Source organism: Xiphophorus hellerii, unplaced genomic scaffold (assembly GCF_003331165.1).
Source record: "Xiphophorus hellerii strain 12219 unplaced genomic scaffold, Xiphophorus_hellerii-4.1 PGA_scaffold_63__1_contigs__length_250000, whole genome shotgun sequence".
Taxonomy (NCBI): domain Eukaryota; kingdom Metazoa; phylum Chordata; class Actinopteri; order Cyprinodontiformes; family Poeciliidae; genus Xiphophorus; species Xiphophorus hellerii.
This window is the reverse complement of record NW_022587638.1, coordinates 25,508-45,448: the sequence shown is the minus strand read 5'-3', so window position 1 is coordinate 45,448 and position 19,941 is coordinate 25,508. Positions and strand designations below refer to the sequence as shown.

At 43.4% G+C, this 19,941-nt stretch overlaps 1 protein-coding gene across 1 annotated transcript; it reads left to right on the top strand.

Moving 5' to 3' along the window:
• Window positions 1-1,984: 1,984 nt before the first annotated feature.
• On the top strand, window positions 1,985-19,867 carry galr1b (galanin receptor 1b). The gene is made up of 4 exons (XM_032557342.1): window positions 1,985-2,853; window positions 10,559-10,624; window positions 17,729-19,082; window positions 19,699-19,867. Exons 1-3 carry the CDS (start codon window positions 2,203-2,205, stop codon window positions 18,044-18,046), a joined length of 1,035 nt encoding a protein of 344 aa, XP_032413233.1. The 5' UTR covers window positions 1,985-2,202; the 3' UTR covers window positions 18,047-19,082; window positions 19,699-19,867.
• The last annotated feature ends 74 nt before the right edge of the window (window positions 19,868-19,941 follow it).

Below are 19,941 nucleotides of genomic sequence, written 5' to 3'. Positions count from 1 at the left end.
TATTGATTTGTAACTATAATCTGAATTGATCAACTGAATTGTGAATCTCCTGGTTCTGTTCTGCTTCTGTTCTGGTGAATTGGTTTTAAGGCTCCGCCATCCTGAACAAGAACAATAAATTACCACCAGGAAAAATGTAAATATTCAGGATTATTATCATAAATGATTTTTTGCTGAAGCTGAAAGAGTTCCAGGAGCAGACGCCCAACAGGAAGTAGAAACAACTGTTGACAAAATAAAAGCTTCCTCAGCGAGCAATGTGAAAAGAGAGAAGCAGAACCACTGGTCCAGCACTGCTGGAGTCCTGCTGGTTCTGACCCACTTTCAGCAGCTTGTTTGCATTGGTCGGATAAAAGTCTGTTTGTATGGGGGAATTTTCCTGCCATAATCTAAGACCACACACTTTCAGTCTGAAAGCAGGATTTCATGTCTTTTGTTCTCAAAACCTTTAATACTTTTGCTTGAATGTTCATTTTGAAAGCAGGACTTCATGTCTTTCTTCTAAAAACTTGTAACGCTTATACTCAACATTCCTTCTCGCGCTCACACTCAGTCTCTGCTCGCTTACGAAACATGGAACTGCCTTTTGGCACAGTTGCCTGGCAACCTCAGCCCATACATTGAAAGTGTTGTACTGGATGCGTTTGTTTCCTTCTAGCATGTGTGTGTGTGTGTGGCTACAATCGATTGTAGCAACCTGTGCCACCCACTGGATGTAGGGAGAAACAACGACGTCAGCTTTCTGCGCCACAGTACATTAAACATCCACCAGGAGAGCTACTGGTCGCTAACAGCTACTGGTCGCTAACAGCTACTGGTCGCTAAGAGCTACTGGTTGCTAAGAGCTACTGGTCGCTAAGAGCTACTGGTCGCTAACAACTACTGGTCGCTAAGAGCTACTGGTCGCTAAGAGCTACTGGTCGCTAACAGCTACTGATCGCTAACAGCTACTGGTCGCTAACAGCTACTGATCGCTAACAGCTACTGGTCGCTAACAGCTACTAGTCGCTAAGAGCTACTGATCGCTAACAGCTACTGGTCGCTAACAGCTACTGATCGCTAACAGCCACTGGTCGCTAACAGCCACTGATCGCTAACAGCCACTGGTCGCTAACAGCTACTGATCGCTAACAGCCACTGGTCGCTAACAGCTACTGGTCGCTAAGAGCTACTGATTGCTAACAGCTACTGGTCGCTAAGAGCTACTGATCGCTAACAGCTACTGATCGCTAACAGCCACTGGTCGCTAACAGCCACTGATCGCTAACAGCCACTGGTCGCTAACAGCTACTGATCGCTAAGAGCTACTGATTGCTAACAGCTACTGGTCGCTAAGAGCTACTGATTGCTAACAGCTACTGGTCGCTAAGAGCTACTGATCGCAAACAGCTACTGATTGCTAACAGCTACTGATTGCTAACAGCTACTGATTGCTAACAGCCGCCGATTGCTAACAGCTACTGATCGCTAACAGCTACTGATCTTAGGCAGGAGTTCATTCACTCAACCAAAGACAACATTGTCACGACATGATATCTGTCTGTCTGTCTGTGTGTGTGTGCGCGGGTTTGTTTCTAATACTTTGTAGGGACCATTTTCCTGACATATACTAGTTGTGGGGACCCACTGCTCCTTGTGGGGACTGAAGCCTGGTCCCCACAAGGGGAAATGCTGTTTTTGGGACAGGGGTCAGATTTAGCACTAAGGTGTGTTTTGGTTAAGGTTAGGGTTAGGTATATAATGGATAGGGGTCAGGGTAACGGTAAGGGTAGGGTTTAGGCTGTAGAAATAAATGGAAGTCAATGGAAAGTGCCAGTAAAGATAGCTGCGCAAACGTGTGTGCGTGCGCGCGTGCGTGTTTGTGTGTGAGCAAAAGTATTAAAAGTTTTGAGAACAAAAGACATGAAATCCTGTTTCAGACTGAAACTGTGTGCTCTTGGATTATGGCAGGAAATTCCCCCCATACATTTGTTTCGGAAGAGCCCACAGAACCAGAAGGACTAGTACCGGCTTTGTTCTGGACTCGGACCTGCAGTTTTACTCTGAAAGCCTCAGACCGGAAGCAGATCTCTGCGGTTCTGTTAAGTGGACGCGCTTCCAGCTGTTCCCTGAGCTTGGACTTTGCTGCCGGACGTGTCGGACCGAACCATGGACCCGCTCTGCGCTCGGCTCTGACCTCCAGCCGGCAGCCGGAGCTCCAGCATGGTGCCGCCGGGAAACGAGTCGTACAGCTGGGCTGAGACTAACCGCACAGCGGGGGAGCCCGGGCCGGAGGTGGTGATCGTGCCGCTGGTGTTCGGACTAATCTTCGTGGTGGGGCTTCTCGGGAACTCCCTGGTGATGCTGGTGATCGGCAGGGTGAAACCCAGCGGAGGCGCGCGCCCGCTCAGCCCCACCAACATCTTCATCGTGAACCTGAGCGTGGCGGACCTCCTCTTCCTCCTCTTCTGCGTCCCGCTCCACGCCACCATCTACTCCCTGCCAGAGTGGGTGTTCGGAGCCTTCCTCTGCAAGTTCGGACACTTCTTCACCACGGCCAGCATGCTGGTCAGCATCCTCACGCTGGTTGCCATGTCCGTGGACCGCTACATCGCCGTGGTGCGCTCCAAGAGCTCTGCGTGCGTCCGCAGCCGCAGGAACGCGCTGGCCGGGCTGTGCGTCATTTGGACCCTGTCCCTGCTGTGTTCGGTGCCGGTGGCGCAGAACTACGTGCTCACCAGCCACTCCAGCGCCCCGAACAAGACCTTCTGCTGGGAGGCCGGGCTGGGGGCGCCGCGGCGCGCCTACAAGGTGTCCATCCTGCTGCTGGGCTTCATCCTGCCGCTGCTGCTCATCTGCTGCTGCTACATCAGGGTCAGTCCAGCTCCAGGCTAATGTTTCACTCCTCATGCCGCCGTAAAACCCGCGTTAATGGCACGAGCAGGGGCCAAAGGCCGCGCGTAAACCTGCTGAGCCGTGCGTAAAGAGCTGCTGCGGGGCGCGCCGCGCACTCACCTGCGCCGGTCCGACAGATGACCAAGAGAAAGATAGCTGGCCAGAGCTTCTGCGAACTGGTTTTTAGGTTCTACAGGAGGAACTGGGTCAGAACAATCCACTGGAGCCGAGGTCTTTAAAGCTTTTGAAATCTCTAAAATCTCCGGTGTTTCAGAAACTTAAAGTTCCAGTAAACAAGTTCAGCTTGTCAGAAATTCCTTCATACAGCAAAAAATGAAAGATAAAATGCTCCAAACAATTATATGTTTTCCTTCTATGTTTGAGTATTTTCATGATGTCAAGAGTGAGTTAGGGTTAAAGACCCGCAGCGCTGTTGGGTGGTCCCAGTATGAGGTCTGTCAAGCTGGTCAAAGGTCGGTGAACTGGTGACGTTGATGATGTCGTGACGGTTGGTCCATCCGGTCCGCAGCAGCAGAAACAGTTTGTGGTTCTTCTAGAAAGGAATCTGAACACGGAGTAGAAAGTAACTGAGCACAGATGAGGGACCAGGCGGCTGCTGGAGCTTCTGACAGTTGGTGCAGTTGGAATAAAGACATGAATACATAGACGCCTCGTGCAGCGGGTCGGCCCGCTGCTGCGATACGTCACAGCGTCCGCCATATTGAATGTGGCCTATGCGCCAGTAAGCTAATACAAGGAAATGGACCGAACTTTATAAAGCGTCGTATTACAAAGTATTTGAAGTTAATACCTGTCGTTGACATATTTTGTCACACATACTAATATATTTGGGAATTAAGAAACTAAAGACAATATTTCAAACTTTTTGATGTGATTATTTAATTGTTTAAAGAGCATAGTGTTTATATTTGGTACAGCTGATTCTGATCAATCCTTTTTATACCCACATTGATGAAGACACACACACGAGTGTATTCATGAACATAAAAACAGACAAAAAGTGAAAGAAAAAAGTATACATTAACATGTGGATTTTTTTATACTGCCAACACCGGGCAGGTTCAGTCTGCTGCTCCAACTGTCCAGGTGAAGAATTAATATAGTAAGTATATAAAGTTTTGACATACTTTAAGTCAGACTAATCCTGAGTATACTTCAAGTTGGCTTAGGATTAGTTCACTTGAAGAGTTATTTTGGAACAACTAATTATGTGCTTAGTGTAATAGTAATTAAATTGTAGAAAATCACAATTTAAAGTGTACTAAGTGTACCATTATATCAATCAATCAATCAAATTTTCTTTGTATAGCACATTTCAGCAGCAAGGCATTTCAAAGAGCTTTACTTCATATCAAACACAGAAACACAAAGCAATATAGAATCAATAATCAAAACATGACATTAAGTCAAGTTCCATCAATAAATTTGTAATTGATTACGTTTCAAATACAATCCTAAACAGGTGGGTTTTTAGTCAAGATTTAAAAGAAGTCATTGTTTCAGCTGTTTTACAGTTTTCTGGAAGTTTATTCCAGATTTGTGGTGCATAGATGCTGAAAGCTGCTTCTCCTCGTTTGGTTCTGGGGATGCAGAGCAGAACCAGAACCAGAACCTGAGAGGTCTGGAAGGTTGATACAACAACAGCAGATCTTTAATGTATTGTGGTGCTAAGCCGTTCAGTGATTTATAAACTAACAACAGGATTTTAAAGTCTATTCTTTGAGCTACAGGGAGCCAGTGGAGGGACTTTAGAACTGGTGTTCTGTGCTCTATCTTCCTGGTTTTAGTGAGGACATTATATGCTTCTTTGGAACAACTAAAGTTATACTTAGTATACTTTAAGTGTATGGCTCTTATGTAATATAAATGTGCTTGATTAGAATATCTTAAGTGTACTATTTTGTGATTATATATTTAGAATGTCTTCTGAGTATATTGGCATTACATATTTTATATATTAGTAGTGTGATTATTACAGTTTGCTACAGTTACACCTTTGGTTTATTATAATTGCTAATGAAGTAACTTTTTAGTTACTTATTGTCTTTTATTGTTCTGCTTTGTACATTAATGCTTCACTGCAGCAACACATCAGAACACAGAAGGATCCATTAACACACTTTACAGGTGAAACTCATAACTTTGTGCTTTCAATATATTACCATTTTTCAAGAGTACATTGCTAATATGCTATCACAGAATTATGGAAATTGTCAATATATTAAAAGTTTACAGACAATATTCTTATGAAAATTAGCACAATAGAACAACAGGTACACTTTAGAGGAAATGTGAAAAATGTTTCACCAAGGACTGAGTTTTGTTTTAATTTCAGTTTTACTCCAGACAAAGTGACATTTCTCCTTCCTAAGATCAGTGAGGATCTGCAGAACATTCCCATTCACTGCACTTTACAGAAACCTACACAACAGAACAACAGAGCAGTTAAACAGAGAAAACTCTTGTATTTTAAAGAGTACAGAAAAATGACAAAGAAAAAAAACGTAGAATTTTAAGACGTTTTGGACTCGATATGTATGAGACATCATCAGAACTGAAGATGATTGGGACCGAATGCCTGGAGTGGAAAAACATTTCTGGGTGTTTAATTTACCTGTTTATGTTAGAAGTAGAAAAAATAGTCAGTAAAATCATAGAATCAGTTGATGTTCATTAACTATGAACCTGTTTTAAGTGAGACAAACTACTTTAGTCTAATAATTTTCAAATGAAATCATGTTTATTAAGCACTTAGTGTTGGAAACACAGCAGGTTCTGCTGTTAAACTGTAACCAGCTGCTCAGTAAAAATCTAAATCCTTCCACCATGAAGACGATGTGGAGCTTCATCCTCAGAGCTGGTTGGTGATCTGGTGGAGCCAGAGCCTCTGCTGAGACAGAAAGTCTTTAGGTTTTCTAATCCCTCTTTCATCTTCATCTGCTTAGACTGAAAAAATATGTTGAAGATAAAACAATGATGAAGGAGTTATAACAGCCTCACAATATCAAAGTGTCTTTGTCAAACTGAGCTTAATTAAAACCAGGTTAAGTTTATGAAGAAAACTAGATCAAGTCGCAACAAACAGCCTCCATACAGTTAGAACATGAAGCTGAATGATTGTTATAGTAAGAATCATAAAAGTCACAATAAAATTGATAAAGTAATTATTTCTGAAACCAACGTAACTTTGTCTATATCTTTACTGTTTATAATTAGCATTTTGAAGCAAACTTACCACCAGCTAGCAACACGTTAGCAGCCTTCGTCCCTTCGGCTCTTTTCGTGATCCACATTTCATTTCCATCGGTTCTTGTCCTGTTGTGTTGTCGTCTAACTTGGACTAGGACGTCACCAGCTTTAATTTACCAAAACTACTAACTGTTATCAAGGCCCTCTTTATTTTAAAGGCAATATTATGCGAATAAAAATGGCAAATTTGAACAGCCTCTGTTATCGTCATGGCTTTTCTTTTTTCATGCTCTTTTCAAACAAACTAAAGGTGTGCAATACCGCCACCATCTGGTCTGGAGTGTGAACTGGAGTTCAGTAATGGGCTCTTTGCACCTCAGCTTCCGCGTTCGGGGAAAAGCGGCTCAATCTTTTCCGATCTATTGAAAAAGGCTCTTTCCACTGGGTGTTTGCAGGGCTTGTCCAAGGTAACAATTAATGATGAACATCGATCCGAAACCCCGACAATAAGCTGGAGAAAGGTTTTAAGATGTTCACCTCGTTATACACAGATACAAAGGTGAGTTTTACTTTCTTTAAACTTTGTGGCTAACATTAGCTTTAGCTTATGCTAGACATTTTTCTTGTAAAAATGTGCTATTTAAGTATCTAAACATTTTTCATCCATTCTAACGGACAATGTTTTTACCTCTGTTCAAGTATATTACGTGGTTTATTGTCGTTAGTGTCAGAGACCAAGTAACGGGGATTTTACGGTTCAGGCTTTTTGTTTCTGAAGCCTGAGGAACAACAAGCCCATAGCTTAACAGTAGAGCAGCTCTGGTGTCGGAGTTCTAGTTCAGTTGACGGTTCAGGTTCAGTTGTTGCTTTTAGAAAAATATGGCCGTGTTCCTTAAGGTCTCCGTGTTACTTCGCTTTATTAGTTTTGCATGTTCTTGTGAAGCAGGACGGTGTTTCCAGCAGTGTGTACAGGCGGGTCAGTAGCTCGGCTGTCTGGCTCTGGTCTGCTGTCTGGTTCCCATAAACTCTTTCAGGCTGAATACAGAAGTGATTCCATGGAAATAACACAGGAGGCTCCTTTACCTTCTGCTTTAGGCTGAAGAAGTTGATCCAGAGTGAAGTGAAGGCTGTAAACTTTGCTGTGCGGCGTTAGCTTTAACTGGTAGCAACAATATTTACAAGCCACCGTCTTCTTAATTCAGGACCGCTTGGAAATCCATGAAAACTTAAAAGCCCATTATATTAGGAAGACAGCAATGTTCATAGTATTGTTTTATTTGCGTCTGAAATAAGACATTGTCTTTTCTAGCTGTCATGGTAACTCAAAGCGGAAAAAAGAGAGCCGCATTTGCGCATGCGGTTGTGACGTCATCGCGGCAGGTGCAAAGAGCCCATTGTGAGGATTTGGTTTCTCTGTGTGTTAATTTAGGTTTCTGTGTTTTTTGAGTGTTGTCCCGTCTACCTGTGACTGCTCCCAGCTGTGTCTCGTGTTCCCTGATTACTCTCTGTGTATTTAAATCCAGCTGTGTCTCTTGTTTCCTGTCGGTCCTCGTCTATCCAGATGTTATTTGTGTTTCCTGTCAGTTGATACCAGTGTGTGAGTCTTTGCCGCTGCTCACCTTTGCTGCCTGGATTATTTGTGTTTATTACCATTAAATCATCATTTACTCTTCATACCTGGGTCCACTGCGTCTACCTCACCACCACACATCATGACACTAAAAGATAGATCTTACATCATACATCTGAAAATGGATTGGGTAAAAATAGCTTCTGTGTTTTTGTTAAACTGAAAACAATAGATCAGATTCAGAGAAATGTAAGTGAAGATATCTGCTACATTTGGTGTTAAGGACGGGTATTGTTTGTTCTGTCACTAAACTGTCAATGTTTGATATTTTGAGGCATGAACACACAGGGGCGCCGCCAGGAATCTTGGGCCCCATGACACAAAATCAGATTGGGCCCCCCCTGTGCAATTACTGTTACAGTTTCTGTTACATCTAAAACTGTGTGGATTGGCTGCAGTCCAGACAGGAGGCTGTTTTTTATTATCATTTTATAAAGATTGTTTGAATTTCTGTTAGCAACAAATATATTGTTTTTGTTGTGTAATTCTGAAAAGAGCAAAGACAGAGAAATCCCTATAGATTCACTGGAATGATGCTAACTAGCTTTTCATTGGATACAATGTTGCTCACCTTCTTCACTGGGACAGGGGTTAAAGGTTATGCTGGTATCGGGGTTAGAGCTGCTGCTGACCGACTCACCTGTTGTCAAGTGTGGTAAACGGTACAGGGACAAGATAAATATATGAATATCTTGGTATTTCTTTTCCTTAATTCATTAAATGGTATGGAGGCCAACAGTAGTCTGTAGCTAAGCTAACTATGCTAAATGGTTGATAATCTCACAGTCTTCTCCTCTCTTGGAGAAAAACTGTTACAAATTGATACTCTTGTATTTTTCTCTTTCTTATCTCTCTTTTTTTTTAAACTTGCCTTTATTAATTTTCTAGGCAGCATAGAAACTGCCACAGTGTCTTCTACTGACTGCTGCTAAAAAACGTCAAGCGCTCCAAGCAGGAACGAACCATTTAGCAGATACGGGGGGAGTTCAGTGCAAATATGAATGTGTGCTTTTTGTTCTGGGAGGGGCAACGTTTAATTTTTACTGCTAAAACCAATTTTAAAAAACCACAATAACAGTAATTGACAGGACCCCGAGTTTTTTTTCTATTTCTGTAAAAAACTTTTTTTTTTTGGTGGGGGGGACCTGTGGTCAAGGGCCCTTAGAATGGTCATCACTTTTCCCCCTGTACTGTGAACACATTATACTTTATTAAACAGCGTTACATCAAGTTCCACTATAAGGATTGTTATTTTTTTATTCTTTGCCATTTTAACAAAATAGTAAAAGATTTTTAAGGAACCTAAAAAGGCACTTTATTAGCCTAAAGTATACACTGAGGTGTCATTTAAAACTTTCTGAAATTTCAGTATATTTAATATTTACTTTTAAAGTAAGACTTAAGTGAATTTTAAAAAAATTCTATTTTGATATATTTTAAAATATACACAATGTATTTAAAAGCATATTATTTCATTGGTACACTTGAGCAAATAAATTATATTTAAGTGTGTTTAAAGTTATAATGTCAAAATTGGTAAAAGCGCGCCGTTAGTATACTTTGTATATATTTATATGTAGTACACTTAATACTTAGTATACTTAAAATGTACTTAGATAAATGTAAGTATGTTTGAAATATACTAAAGTGTTTTTTTTCATCTGGGTGGGAGCAGACCAGTGACTTCTGAGACGTCCTGGTGGACACAGACAAAAGACAAATTATCTAACGGTGTAATAGAAAATTAAATGGTGACTCCTTCACATTTTGGAAAAACATACATTTTGAACAAATAGGGGCATTGACTTGAGCATCTTTACAACATAGTTAAACATCGACATTTTGAAACAGAAGACTGGAGAAAAACAGTCGGTGCTGATCCTGACTGACCTCTAAAACCCTCTGGTCATCAGCTTTCTCTTGTTAATAAAACTACACAGTATGAAAGTTAGCTAAGCTAACAAAATTATAACCAGAGTGGTTTCTTTGGCCCAGTTATTTATCTGGGAAATATTTCTTGGTTGTTTAGAAGCTAGATTCTAGCCGCAAAGCCAAGAAATTCTGCTCATAAAATTACATTATTTTCTTTAATACTTACCTGTGAAATGAAATGCTAATGGGTCCAGTTTATCCAGTTTTTACTGTTAAACGATTGAAACAAGAACATGAAGTATGGAGCTCCCATCGCTCTACTGCCACATTCAAAATGGCGGCGACGTAACATTGGGCTCAGCGTCCAGTGAGATTAAAGATGACTGGTCCAGAGGTTGGTTCCTGTCTCCTTCCTATCAGCAGCTGGCCAGTAGGGGGCGCTACACAACCTGACTTCATGCTGCCTGATGGATCTACTGATAGTCTATTGATCAGCATCGTTCTGCTCAAGTCTGTCTCACAGATATGAATACGTTGACGCCTGCTACTGGTTCCCACTGGTTGGGAACCAGTAGGGAACCAGATGGGAACCAATAGAGAACTTGTAGGGAACCAGTTGGGAACCAATAGGGAACCAGTTGGGAACTAGATGGGAAAAAATCTGGTTTTTCCCAGATTCAGCTGCAGAACAGAAAACGACATCAAGCCTTCCTGTTTACTAACTAAATAAATATTTCCGCCTGAAGCCGGTTGATGTCGGCTGACAGAACCATCATATTGGTCTCCAAGGCAACAAGCTGTTTTGTAACAATCCTGCTAATTAAGGTGAAAATCTGGATATGAACTGAATAATTTTTTGAAGCTTTCAGGTGTTGTGAAGAAGGTTCTGGAAACAAATTTGCCCTCTGCCAGACCAGAACCTCCGACCCAAAGCTTTGCTGACTGATCCCAGGTCTGCTGTCTGTCTTCCAGGTTTTGTGCCACCTGCATAAAAAGATGAAGAACATGTCCAAGAGGTCCAAGCTGTCCAAACGAAAGGTGAACTACTCTTCCTATACCTCCTCCCTCTCTTCCTCCTCAGGTCAGTGATTCCTCCCAGTGAGAAGAAACGTTGATGGAAGGAATCAGTTCATCAGAGTTCAGAGTTCTTCTGGGTTTGTCATCTGGGCTAGTGATGAAGAGGAGGCTGATGATGATGATGAGCTTCTACCGTTAAGACATTTGATCTCAACACCTCTGCAGGGTTTTGGGTCCAAGCCGGTCCGGTTTAGACACAGTGCTACCAGCAGTACCATATCCAGTCAGGTCTCGGTCCAGGTACTGGTTGTGGTCCCGGCCCGGCTGGCAGGCGACAGAGAGCAGGCGTCCTGCAGCAGCAGAACCGGGTCGTTTACAGGTTCTGCTGCGCGGTGCTGCGGAGGAACAAAGGCTGCTGGGTAAATATTTAGACAGTGTCTAAGAATAGAGGAGGTTCCTCTGAAGTCTTGGCACAGATTCGCCCAGAGCGGCGGGCCGGGCTGGGTTCGGTCCGGTTTCTGGAACAACCTGGTTCTGCTTTATGGATCTGCTCAGACTGATAAGAGGCGTTATTAAATCTGCTGAGTCACCAGAACAAAAACATGAAGTCATAAAGCAGATTTGTTAAGGAATCCCTTAAGGAGAAATGATGAGCTGCAGGAAACGGCTCTGACCCAGAGATCTGGTGACCCAAACCATCACTACACCGGACCAGCAGGCCAGAACAAAACCTTTCACATGGACCATCCGGTCTGCAGGTAGTTGAACTTTCCCACTCAGAAAAAATTTCCTGTCAGAAAGATAAACTGGATTAATCAGGTTTCGGCTGCTGAGTTCAGAGAACCGGAACCAACGAAACAATCAGTAGATTGGTTCTGTTCACCAACAGCGTCTGAGAAATGCAGAGAGAGATGGGAAAAGTAGAACGGATGGTTGGATGGTGGATGGATGAATGATGGGTTGTTGGATGATGGGTGGTTGGATGATGGATGGTTGGATGATGGGCGGTTGGATAATGGATGATGGATGGTTGGATGATGGGCAGTTGGATGATGGATGGTTGGATGATGGGCGGTTGGATGATGGATGATGGATGGTTGGATGGTGGATGGATGAATGATGGGCAGTTGGATGATGGGCGGTTGGATGATGGATGGTTGGATGGTGGATGGATGAATGATGGGTTGTTGGATGATGGGCGGTTGGATGATGGATGGTTGGATGATGGGCGGTTGGATAATGGATGGTTGGATGATGGGCGGTTGGATGATGGATGATGGATGGTAGGATGATGGATGGTTGGATGATGGATGGTTGGATGATGGGCGGTTGGATGATGGATGATGGACGGTTGGATGGTGGATGGATGAATGATGGCCATTGGATGATGGGCGGTTGGATGATGGGCAGTTGGATGATGGATGGTTGGATGATGGATGGTTGGATGATGGGCGGTTGGATGATGGATGGTTGGATGATGGATGGTTGGATGATGGATGGTTGGATGATGGGCAGTTGGATGATGGATGGTTGGATGATGGATGGTTGGATGATGGGCAGTTGGATGATGGATGGTTGGATGATGGATGGTTGGATGATGGGCGGTTGGATGATGGATGGTTGGATGATGGATGGTTGGATGATGGATGGTTGGATGATGGGCAGTTGGATGATGGATGGTTGGATGATGGATGGTTGGATGATGGGCGGTTGGATGATGGGCAGTTGGATGATGGATGGTTGGATGATGGGCGGTTGGATGATGGATGGTTGGATGATGGATGGTTGGATGATGGATGGTTGGATGATGGATGGTTGGATGATGGGCGGTTGGATGATGGATGGTTGGATGATGGATGGTTGGATGATGGGCGGTTGGATGATGGGCAGTTGGATGATGGGCAGTTGGATGATGGATGGTTGGATGATGGATGGTTGGATGATGGGCGGTTGGATGATGGATGGTTGGATGATGGATGGTTGGATGATGGGCGGTTGGATGATGGATGGTTGGATGATGGATGGTTGGATGATGGGCGGTTGGATGATGGGCGGTTGGATGATGGATGGTTGGATGATGGGCGGTTGGATGATGGGCAGTTGGATGATGGATGGTTGGATGATCGGCGGTTGGATGATGGATGGTTGGATGATGGATGGTTGGATGATGGGCGGTTGGATGATGGATGGTTGGATGATGGATGGTTGGATGATGGATGGTTGGATGATGGATGGTTGGATGATGGGCGGTTGGATGATGGGCGGTTGGATGATGGATGGTTGGATGATGGGCGGTTGGATGATGGATGGTTGGATGATGGATGGTTGGATGATGGATGGTTGGATGATGGATGGTTGGATGATGGGCGGTTGGATGATGGATGATGGATGGTAGGATGATGGATGGTTGGATGATGGGCGGTTGGATGATGGATGGTTGGATGATGGGCGGTTGGATGATGGATGATGGATGGTAGGATGATGGATGGTTGGATGATGGGCGGTTGGATGATGGATGATGGATGGTTGGATGGTGGATGGATGAATGATGGCCATTGGATGATGGGCGGTTGGATGATGGGCAGTTGGATGATGGATGGTTGGATGATGGATGGTTGGATGATGGGCGGTTGGATGATGGATGGTTGGATGATGGATGGTTGGATGATGGATGGTTGGATGATGGGCAGTTGGATGATGGATGGTTGGATGATGGATGGTTGGATGATGGGCGGTTGGATGATGGGCAGTTGGATGATGGATGGTTGGATGATGGGCGGTTGGATGATGGATGGTTGGATGATGGATGGTTGGATGATGGATGGTTGGATGATGGATGGTTGGATGATGGGCGGTTGGATGATGGATGGTTGGATGATGGATGGTTGGATGATGGGCGGTTGGATGATGGGCAGTTGGATGATGGGCAGTTGGATGATGGATGGTTGGATGATGGATGGTTGGATGATGGGCGGTTGGATGATGGATGGTTGGATGATGGATGGTTGGATGATGGGCGGTTGGATGATGGATGGTTGGATGATGGATGGTTGGATGATGGGCGGTTGGATGATGGGCGGTTGGATGATGGATGGTTGGATGATGGGCGGTTGGATGATGGGCGGTTGGATGATGGATGGTTGGATGATGGGCGGTTGGATGATGGATGGTTGGATGATGGATGGTTGGATGATGGATGGTTGGATGACCTTCATATCTTCTGCTTCTTTTTCTCTCCTGTAAATGGAAACTGCAGTTTAAAAGCTTTTCCCTGTTTGGTTGATTTAATCCTTGTGCTGATATTCATCAGGTTTATGAACTGCTTGGTGCGTCAGGCTGTTCTGAATGCTCCACCATTGGGTTGGACCCGTCTTTGGTTACATTATTGTTTATTGGGTTGGACCCGTCTTTGGCTACATTATTGTTTATTGGGTTGGACCCGTCTTTGGCTACATTATTGTTTATTGGGTTGGACCCGTCTTTGGTTACATTATTGTTTATTGGGTTGGACCCGTCTTTGGTTACATTATTGTTTATTGGGTTGGACCCGTCTTTGGCTACATTATTGTTTATTGGGTTGGACCCGTCTTTGGCTACATTATTGTTTATTGGGTTGGACCCGTCTTTGGTTACATTATTGTTTATTGGGTTGGACCCGTCTTTGGTTACATTATTGTTTATTGGGTTGGACCCGTCTTTGGCTACATTATTGTTTATTGGGTTGGACCCGTCTTTGGTTACATTATTGTTTATTGGGTTGGACCCGTCTTTGGCTACATTATTGTTTATTGGGTTGGACCCGTCTTTGGCTACATTATTGTTTATTGGGTTGGACCCGTCTTTGGCTACATTATTGTTTATTGGGTTGGACCCGTCTTTGGTTACATTATTGTTTATTGGGTTGGACCCGTCTTTGGTTACATTATTGTTTATTGGGTTGGACCCGTCTTCGGCTACATTAGTCTGTAAGGATCAGCTTCCTATTGCAGATGTTTAATGATTGGCTCTTCACAACCTCACAGGAACATTTGTGTGGAAACCTGTTTGACAGAAGACAGGATGTTTCTAGACAGCTTGTGAAAGACGAGCAGGAACATTAGCGGTTTGGGTCTGGAGGGAGCTGAGGATATATTTAGAAACAGGAGTGGGGTTTATGATGAAGAGCATATTTTATGGAGGACATATGGATGGATGAAGGAGAACCTGGCAACATATGTTCAACATCATAGAAAGCTTAGAAGCTGCTGGTAGAGACGTTAATGCAGCGCAGCGATCTGGACCCGGTCAGATTCAGACCAAAGAGGAGGGAGATTCTCTCCTGACCCGCCGCTAGACAGGAAGGGTTAGGAAAGACTGATAGCTAATCTCTATCTAGCTGGCTGCTGTGAAAGAAGCTACTTCATTTGTCTTTATTCATAAACTACAGTTGAGCTAAAACAGACGCATACGTTCAGTAAACTAGAGGAATCAAACATGGGCAGAAATCCCAGAAGGGTCCAGAGGTTTGCGCCACCACAATCTTGAAAAAGTCTAGAATTGGCCACCCAAAGAAATTATAGAAGAAAGGTTTGCATTTAAACAATATCAACATGAAAACGCAAAAGATACAAAGAGCAAAATAAATCTGCTATTTATCTAAGAAAAAAATAAGAATTAATTTTTAGGTTAGAACAATGGTTCAGTCCAAAGTGTAGGAGGAGCAACAGCAGGAACGGTACTGGCTCCGTTAGAGCCACTGAAGAGAGGAGCTAGCTGCTAGCTGTTAGCTGCTAGCTGTTAGCTGCTAGCTGTTAGCTGCTAGCTGTTAGCTGCTAGCTGTTAGCTGCTAGCTGTTAGCTGCTAGCTGTGGCTCTGCAGCACAAATAAAAAGTAAATACTTAAAACAAAAGACATGTAAACATTTGATTTGCTTTCACTGCTCAATAAGAAGAAACACATTAACAATAATCAGACTGCAGTTTGTTAATTTATTACTTTGGCTGAATTATGATAAACTGCCTTATTAGCAAAACTGCTACACTGCTTTCATAGACTTCAGCTTTTTTTGTCAAACATCTCATTTATATTTAGCTCTTTAACTTTTAGTTAATTAGAGTTTGAAACGGGAGGGAGGAGCTGAGGAAGTGGACCAGCTCAGAGTGGGAGCCCAGAACAGATAGAAAAAAACTAAAAGTTATAACTTTATTTCTCACTCTCTTCAACGTAGAGCCTGTAAAACCACAAAATAAAATCGGAATATTTTTCCATATAAAGCACAGTGATTTAAGTGTTAGTTTAACTTATATTCCCCAGATATTCATTTCTATCTACTTTTTAGTTCTCATCCATCCAGGATATGGCAAAACTAAAAAAGGGTTAAAAATAAAGCAACTTAACAAGTTATAATTTCAATATCCCATAACTTGTATTGGGAGAGATTTCAATTAATCAATGTTTATGATGAATATTATTAAGAGCAGTTACTCATTAAAGCTTTTTTATTTAGAGCCTTAAATGTTTGTAAAGGTGAAGCAGAGATTAGATCAGACTGAACAAAACTTGAATAAAAGCAACATTTGAATTTTAGTTTTACTTCTCAATAATTTGCTTACTGAGAATAAAACATGTTTGTGCATTATCAGTCATTTTTGTTCCTGCAACTTGAATGTGGTTTAAAAAGTTTTTGAACCACATTTTACTTTACATTTCTATGCAACTTTGCCGACCCCAAAAAATTGCTCTTAAGAAACTTTCCTGCTTATGTTTCCCCCAATAATGAGATGAGATTTACGCCCTTGGAATCAAACCTTTCTTTTAAAAGCTCAGCAGCTTCCTCCTCTGGCGTTTACCTTCGCTGATGGGCTAGTGGTCTTTAGCTCCATCATGTCATAAACTCAGAAAAAGTCTCAAATAAATTCAGTCTGACATCATCTGATGTAGCAGCTCAGGAGGAGCGCGGTTATCTTCCAGATGAGGAAAAATTGCAAATATTTGACATGTTGATGAGATCATGAACACACCATAGCCCAGCATGCGGTGATGGGAAGAGCGGTAGAAAAGTTTGTGTGTATAGAAACAGTGAAAGTGTAGAAGATGGAGGCAGGAGGAGCGTTAAAGAGCCGGCCTGTTGCAGCTCCAGTTATTTATAGAGCTGCTTTAAACCAACCAGCAGAGAAACAGCAGATAAGCTTCAGTTTGTTTCCAACTGAAGGCCGTTCTGGAAAACCATCCATAACAGGAGCAGCAGCCGCGTCATCATCCAGCAACAGGAAAACCAGGATCACTGGAAAAACTCCGGACAAAACCAGAGGCAGGCTGGCTGTGGATTAGAAAAGGAGATCTGTGATCAGGTCACTGGCCCCTGGGGGCCCCGATAGAGCCCTTCAGAGCATCATCAGGGCCCCTGCAGGGCCTCATCAGGGCCTCATTGGACAAGTCCTACTCTCTGTGGTTTTTGTTTGATCCACTCCACCCCCCAGTCACTCAGACACTCTGGTTCTGGTTCTGGTTCTGCTGAAATGTTCTTCCTGTAAAACGAGTTTCTCGTTTCCACTGTCGCCAGCTGGTTGCTATGGGAGAGTCAATCACTGTGTTTCCATTGACCATCAAATTTATCAGTCGAATTCCAAAAATGAATTTGTTTAGTGAAAACGTGGCAATTTTGAATCATCTCGATTTTTGATGAAAAGATCTGATGAGGCCAATTTTCAGCCGTATGAAAATTGCTGCTTTTCACAGAATTTCAACAGAGACCCTTTTCTGCAGCAGCTTATTGCTGACCTGGGCAGTACCAGCTGCCTCCACCAGAGGTCTCACAGCGTCGCAGTTCCTCGCTCATTGCTTGTCATTGGAAATGTTGAATCCATAATTCTGCAGTGAAATCAACTAAGGTTTCCCAGAATCTTTGCATGTCAAGCATGAAGCCTCAAGACACTGGATAGGATTCAGTTTGGTGATATGAACCAGATATTTAAGCATAAACTACAGTTCAAAGTAATTTAACGGGTGAACTGGAAGGAGTCCGAGAATCTGGTTTCCCAGCAGAATCCTGTTCTGGAACTGGACCTTCCCTCCACCCCTCACTGGTTTGAATGTTTCTGTCTGGTGGTGTTAAACTGGTTTGTGTTCCCTGTGGTTCCTCTCCAGACGGTCCAGACCATCCTCCTGGTCGTCACGGGCTTCACCATCTGCTGGATGCCGCACCACATCATCGTCATGTGGGTGGAGTTCGGCACCTACCCGCTGAACGACGCCACCTTTGCGCTCCGCATCGTGTCCCACTGCCTGTCCTACGGGAACTCCTGCATCAACCCCATCCTCTACGCCTTCCTGTCCGAGAACTTCCGCAAAGCCTGCCGCCAGGTGTTCTCCCGCCACCTGCTCTATGCGCCGCCGGCCAACGGGAGAGTGGTTCGATTCCGCATGGACAACTTTTCCACCACACACTCCAGCACCAACATCTGAAGGAGAAACTGGAGGTCCTGCCGGTCACATGACCAGGGAGGCTGCAGGTGATTGGCTGCTTTGGTCGAGAACCGGACTCAGCAGGATCCCAGCGTTCAGGAGCCATGAGCAGAAAGAACTGATTGATTTTGTGCTTTCATTATCTTGGAGAGAATTTTCACAAACTGAACAATTATTTTATTTGAATGTGTAAAGTTTCTCAGCTTCCTCCTGGACTCCAACTGAGCCAAGCCAAGTCAGCGGTTTTGGTTCTAATTATTAGCACATTAAAATAAATACATCACATGAATGCTGCCATGTTAGCACAGAGACTTAAATAAAGTTTCTGAAGAAGAATGGATTTTCAGTCTGTCTGCAAGATATTTGATGGTTCAGATCCAAATCTCAAACCCAGACCGTGAGGCCAGAAACATCTGGATCCTGATGCAGATGTTTTGTGGAGACCTGGTGGCTCCAGGTTTCTATCCCATAATGTTCCACTTTCTGTCTCTTGTCATTCTACCAGTTCAGGGAAGCCGATTCCAGAGTTCAGAGTTCATCCAGCGGTTTCTGCCTTCAGGCCTCTGGGGTGGATCCAGATGTTTCACAGCTACAGAAGTTTTTCTCTCTGGTCCTGACAGGTAAAACGTACCTGCAGGCTCTGCTGGTTGGTTCCAGACCCCGGAGTCTGCTCGGCTCGCTGCAGGTCCCAAACCATCGAAACTGCTGGGAAATCTGGTCCAAGCCACGCTGGTCTCATCACAGGACATCGGTCCAATGCCCCTTTTCCACCAGTCCAGCTTGGTTCGACTCGGCCCGGCTCGGCTCGCTTCCAGAGCTTTTCCACCGGCTTTTTAGACCCCTACTGGTTTGGTGGGTGACGCAAGCTTCACTCCAGTTCACTGATTGGCTGAGGGCGTGGTCAGATGGTCAGACAGAGCAGCAAAGAGAAGAAAAATGAAGACGCAACGTTTCAACTCGCTGCAACACGGAAGTGATGAAGATACAAACACCGACCCAGATGCAGCTAACGCCGCCACCGCTGCTCTCCAGCCAGGTGAGCAGTTTGTAGATATATCTGTCTGCTTTTTAATATATTTAAAGTTGCCTACATACAGTCATGGAAGACATTTGAAACACAAAGTATTTTTATTGCTCAAACACATTTTCTGAAGATACTCAGTTTCACATTCCTCACTTCTAAATGATGTCAATATTGTTCAGCATTTTGCCTTCATTTGGTTTTTTTGTTTTATCTTGAATCTATGAGCTTCGATTGTTTCTCATTTTGCTGTTATTGCATCGGAGTTTCCCCCATTGTGATAATAAAACATGTTATATGATATTCAGTTATTAAATGGTTATGAATTATTAATTGTAGAGGACATAAAACCAATAAACCTAAAGAAAACGATAGCAGTATTTTATACCTGTGCTGTACGTCTGCATAGGTAAAAAACGTACAACTAATTACGTTTTGTCTTTAATTAATGCAACTATTCCAGTTATTTATAATTGTTCAGGTCTGGATGGTAAAAAAGTATTTGCATATATATAAAGTAACATGTCTGTTTTTAATAATTCCTTCTGTGTTTGTAACTCCCACATTAGTAACTCTGTTATTTATCTACATTTATGTGCTGCAAGCTCTAACATCTGATTACTTTTCCCAGAGAACAGAAGAGGAGGAACATGGCTGACATGATGGAGAACGATGAGGAGAACCGTCAGAACAACAACTGGATCTCCTTCAGGAGGAAGCAGCTACCAGCTGATGGCAGAGCTCCATGAAGAGCCGAGGCAAATAAAAGAAGAAAATAAATGCTGTTTTCTCTCAGTGAACAAAGTCTCTTTTTTATAATCTCTCCTCACATTATTGTACAAACTGTAGTTTGTTTGGCATCAAGGTCCTAATA

Excerpts from the sequence above, each read along its gene's own strand:
- galr1b (XM_032557342.1), top strand. The coding sequence starts at position 2,203 with ATGGTGCCGCCGGGAAACGAGTCGTACAGCTGGGCTGAGACTAACCGC. Across the intron at positions 2,854-10,558 it reads TCTGCTGCTGCTACATCAGG|GTTTTGTGCCACCTGCATAA; the intron begins GTCAGTCCAGCT and ends TCTGTCTTCCAG. Across the intron at positions 10,625-17,728 it reads CCAAGCTGTCCAAACGAAAG|ACGGTCCAGACCATCCTCCT; the intron begins GTGAACTACTCT and ends GTTCCTCTCCAG.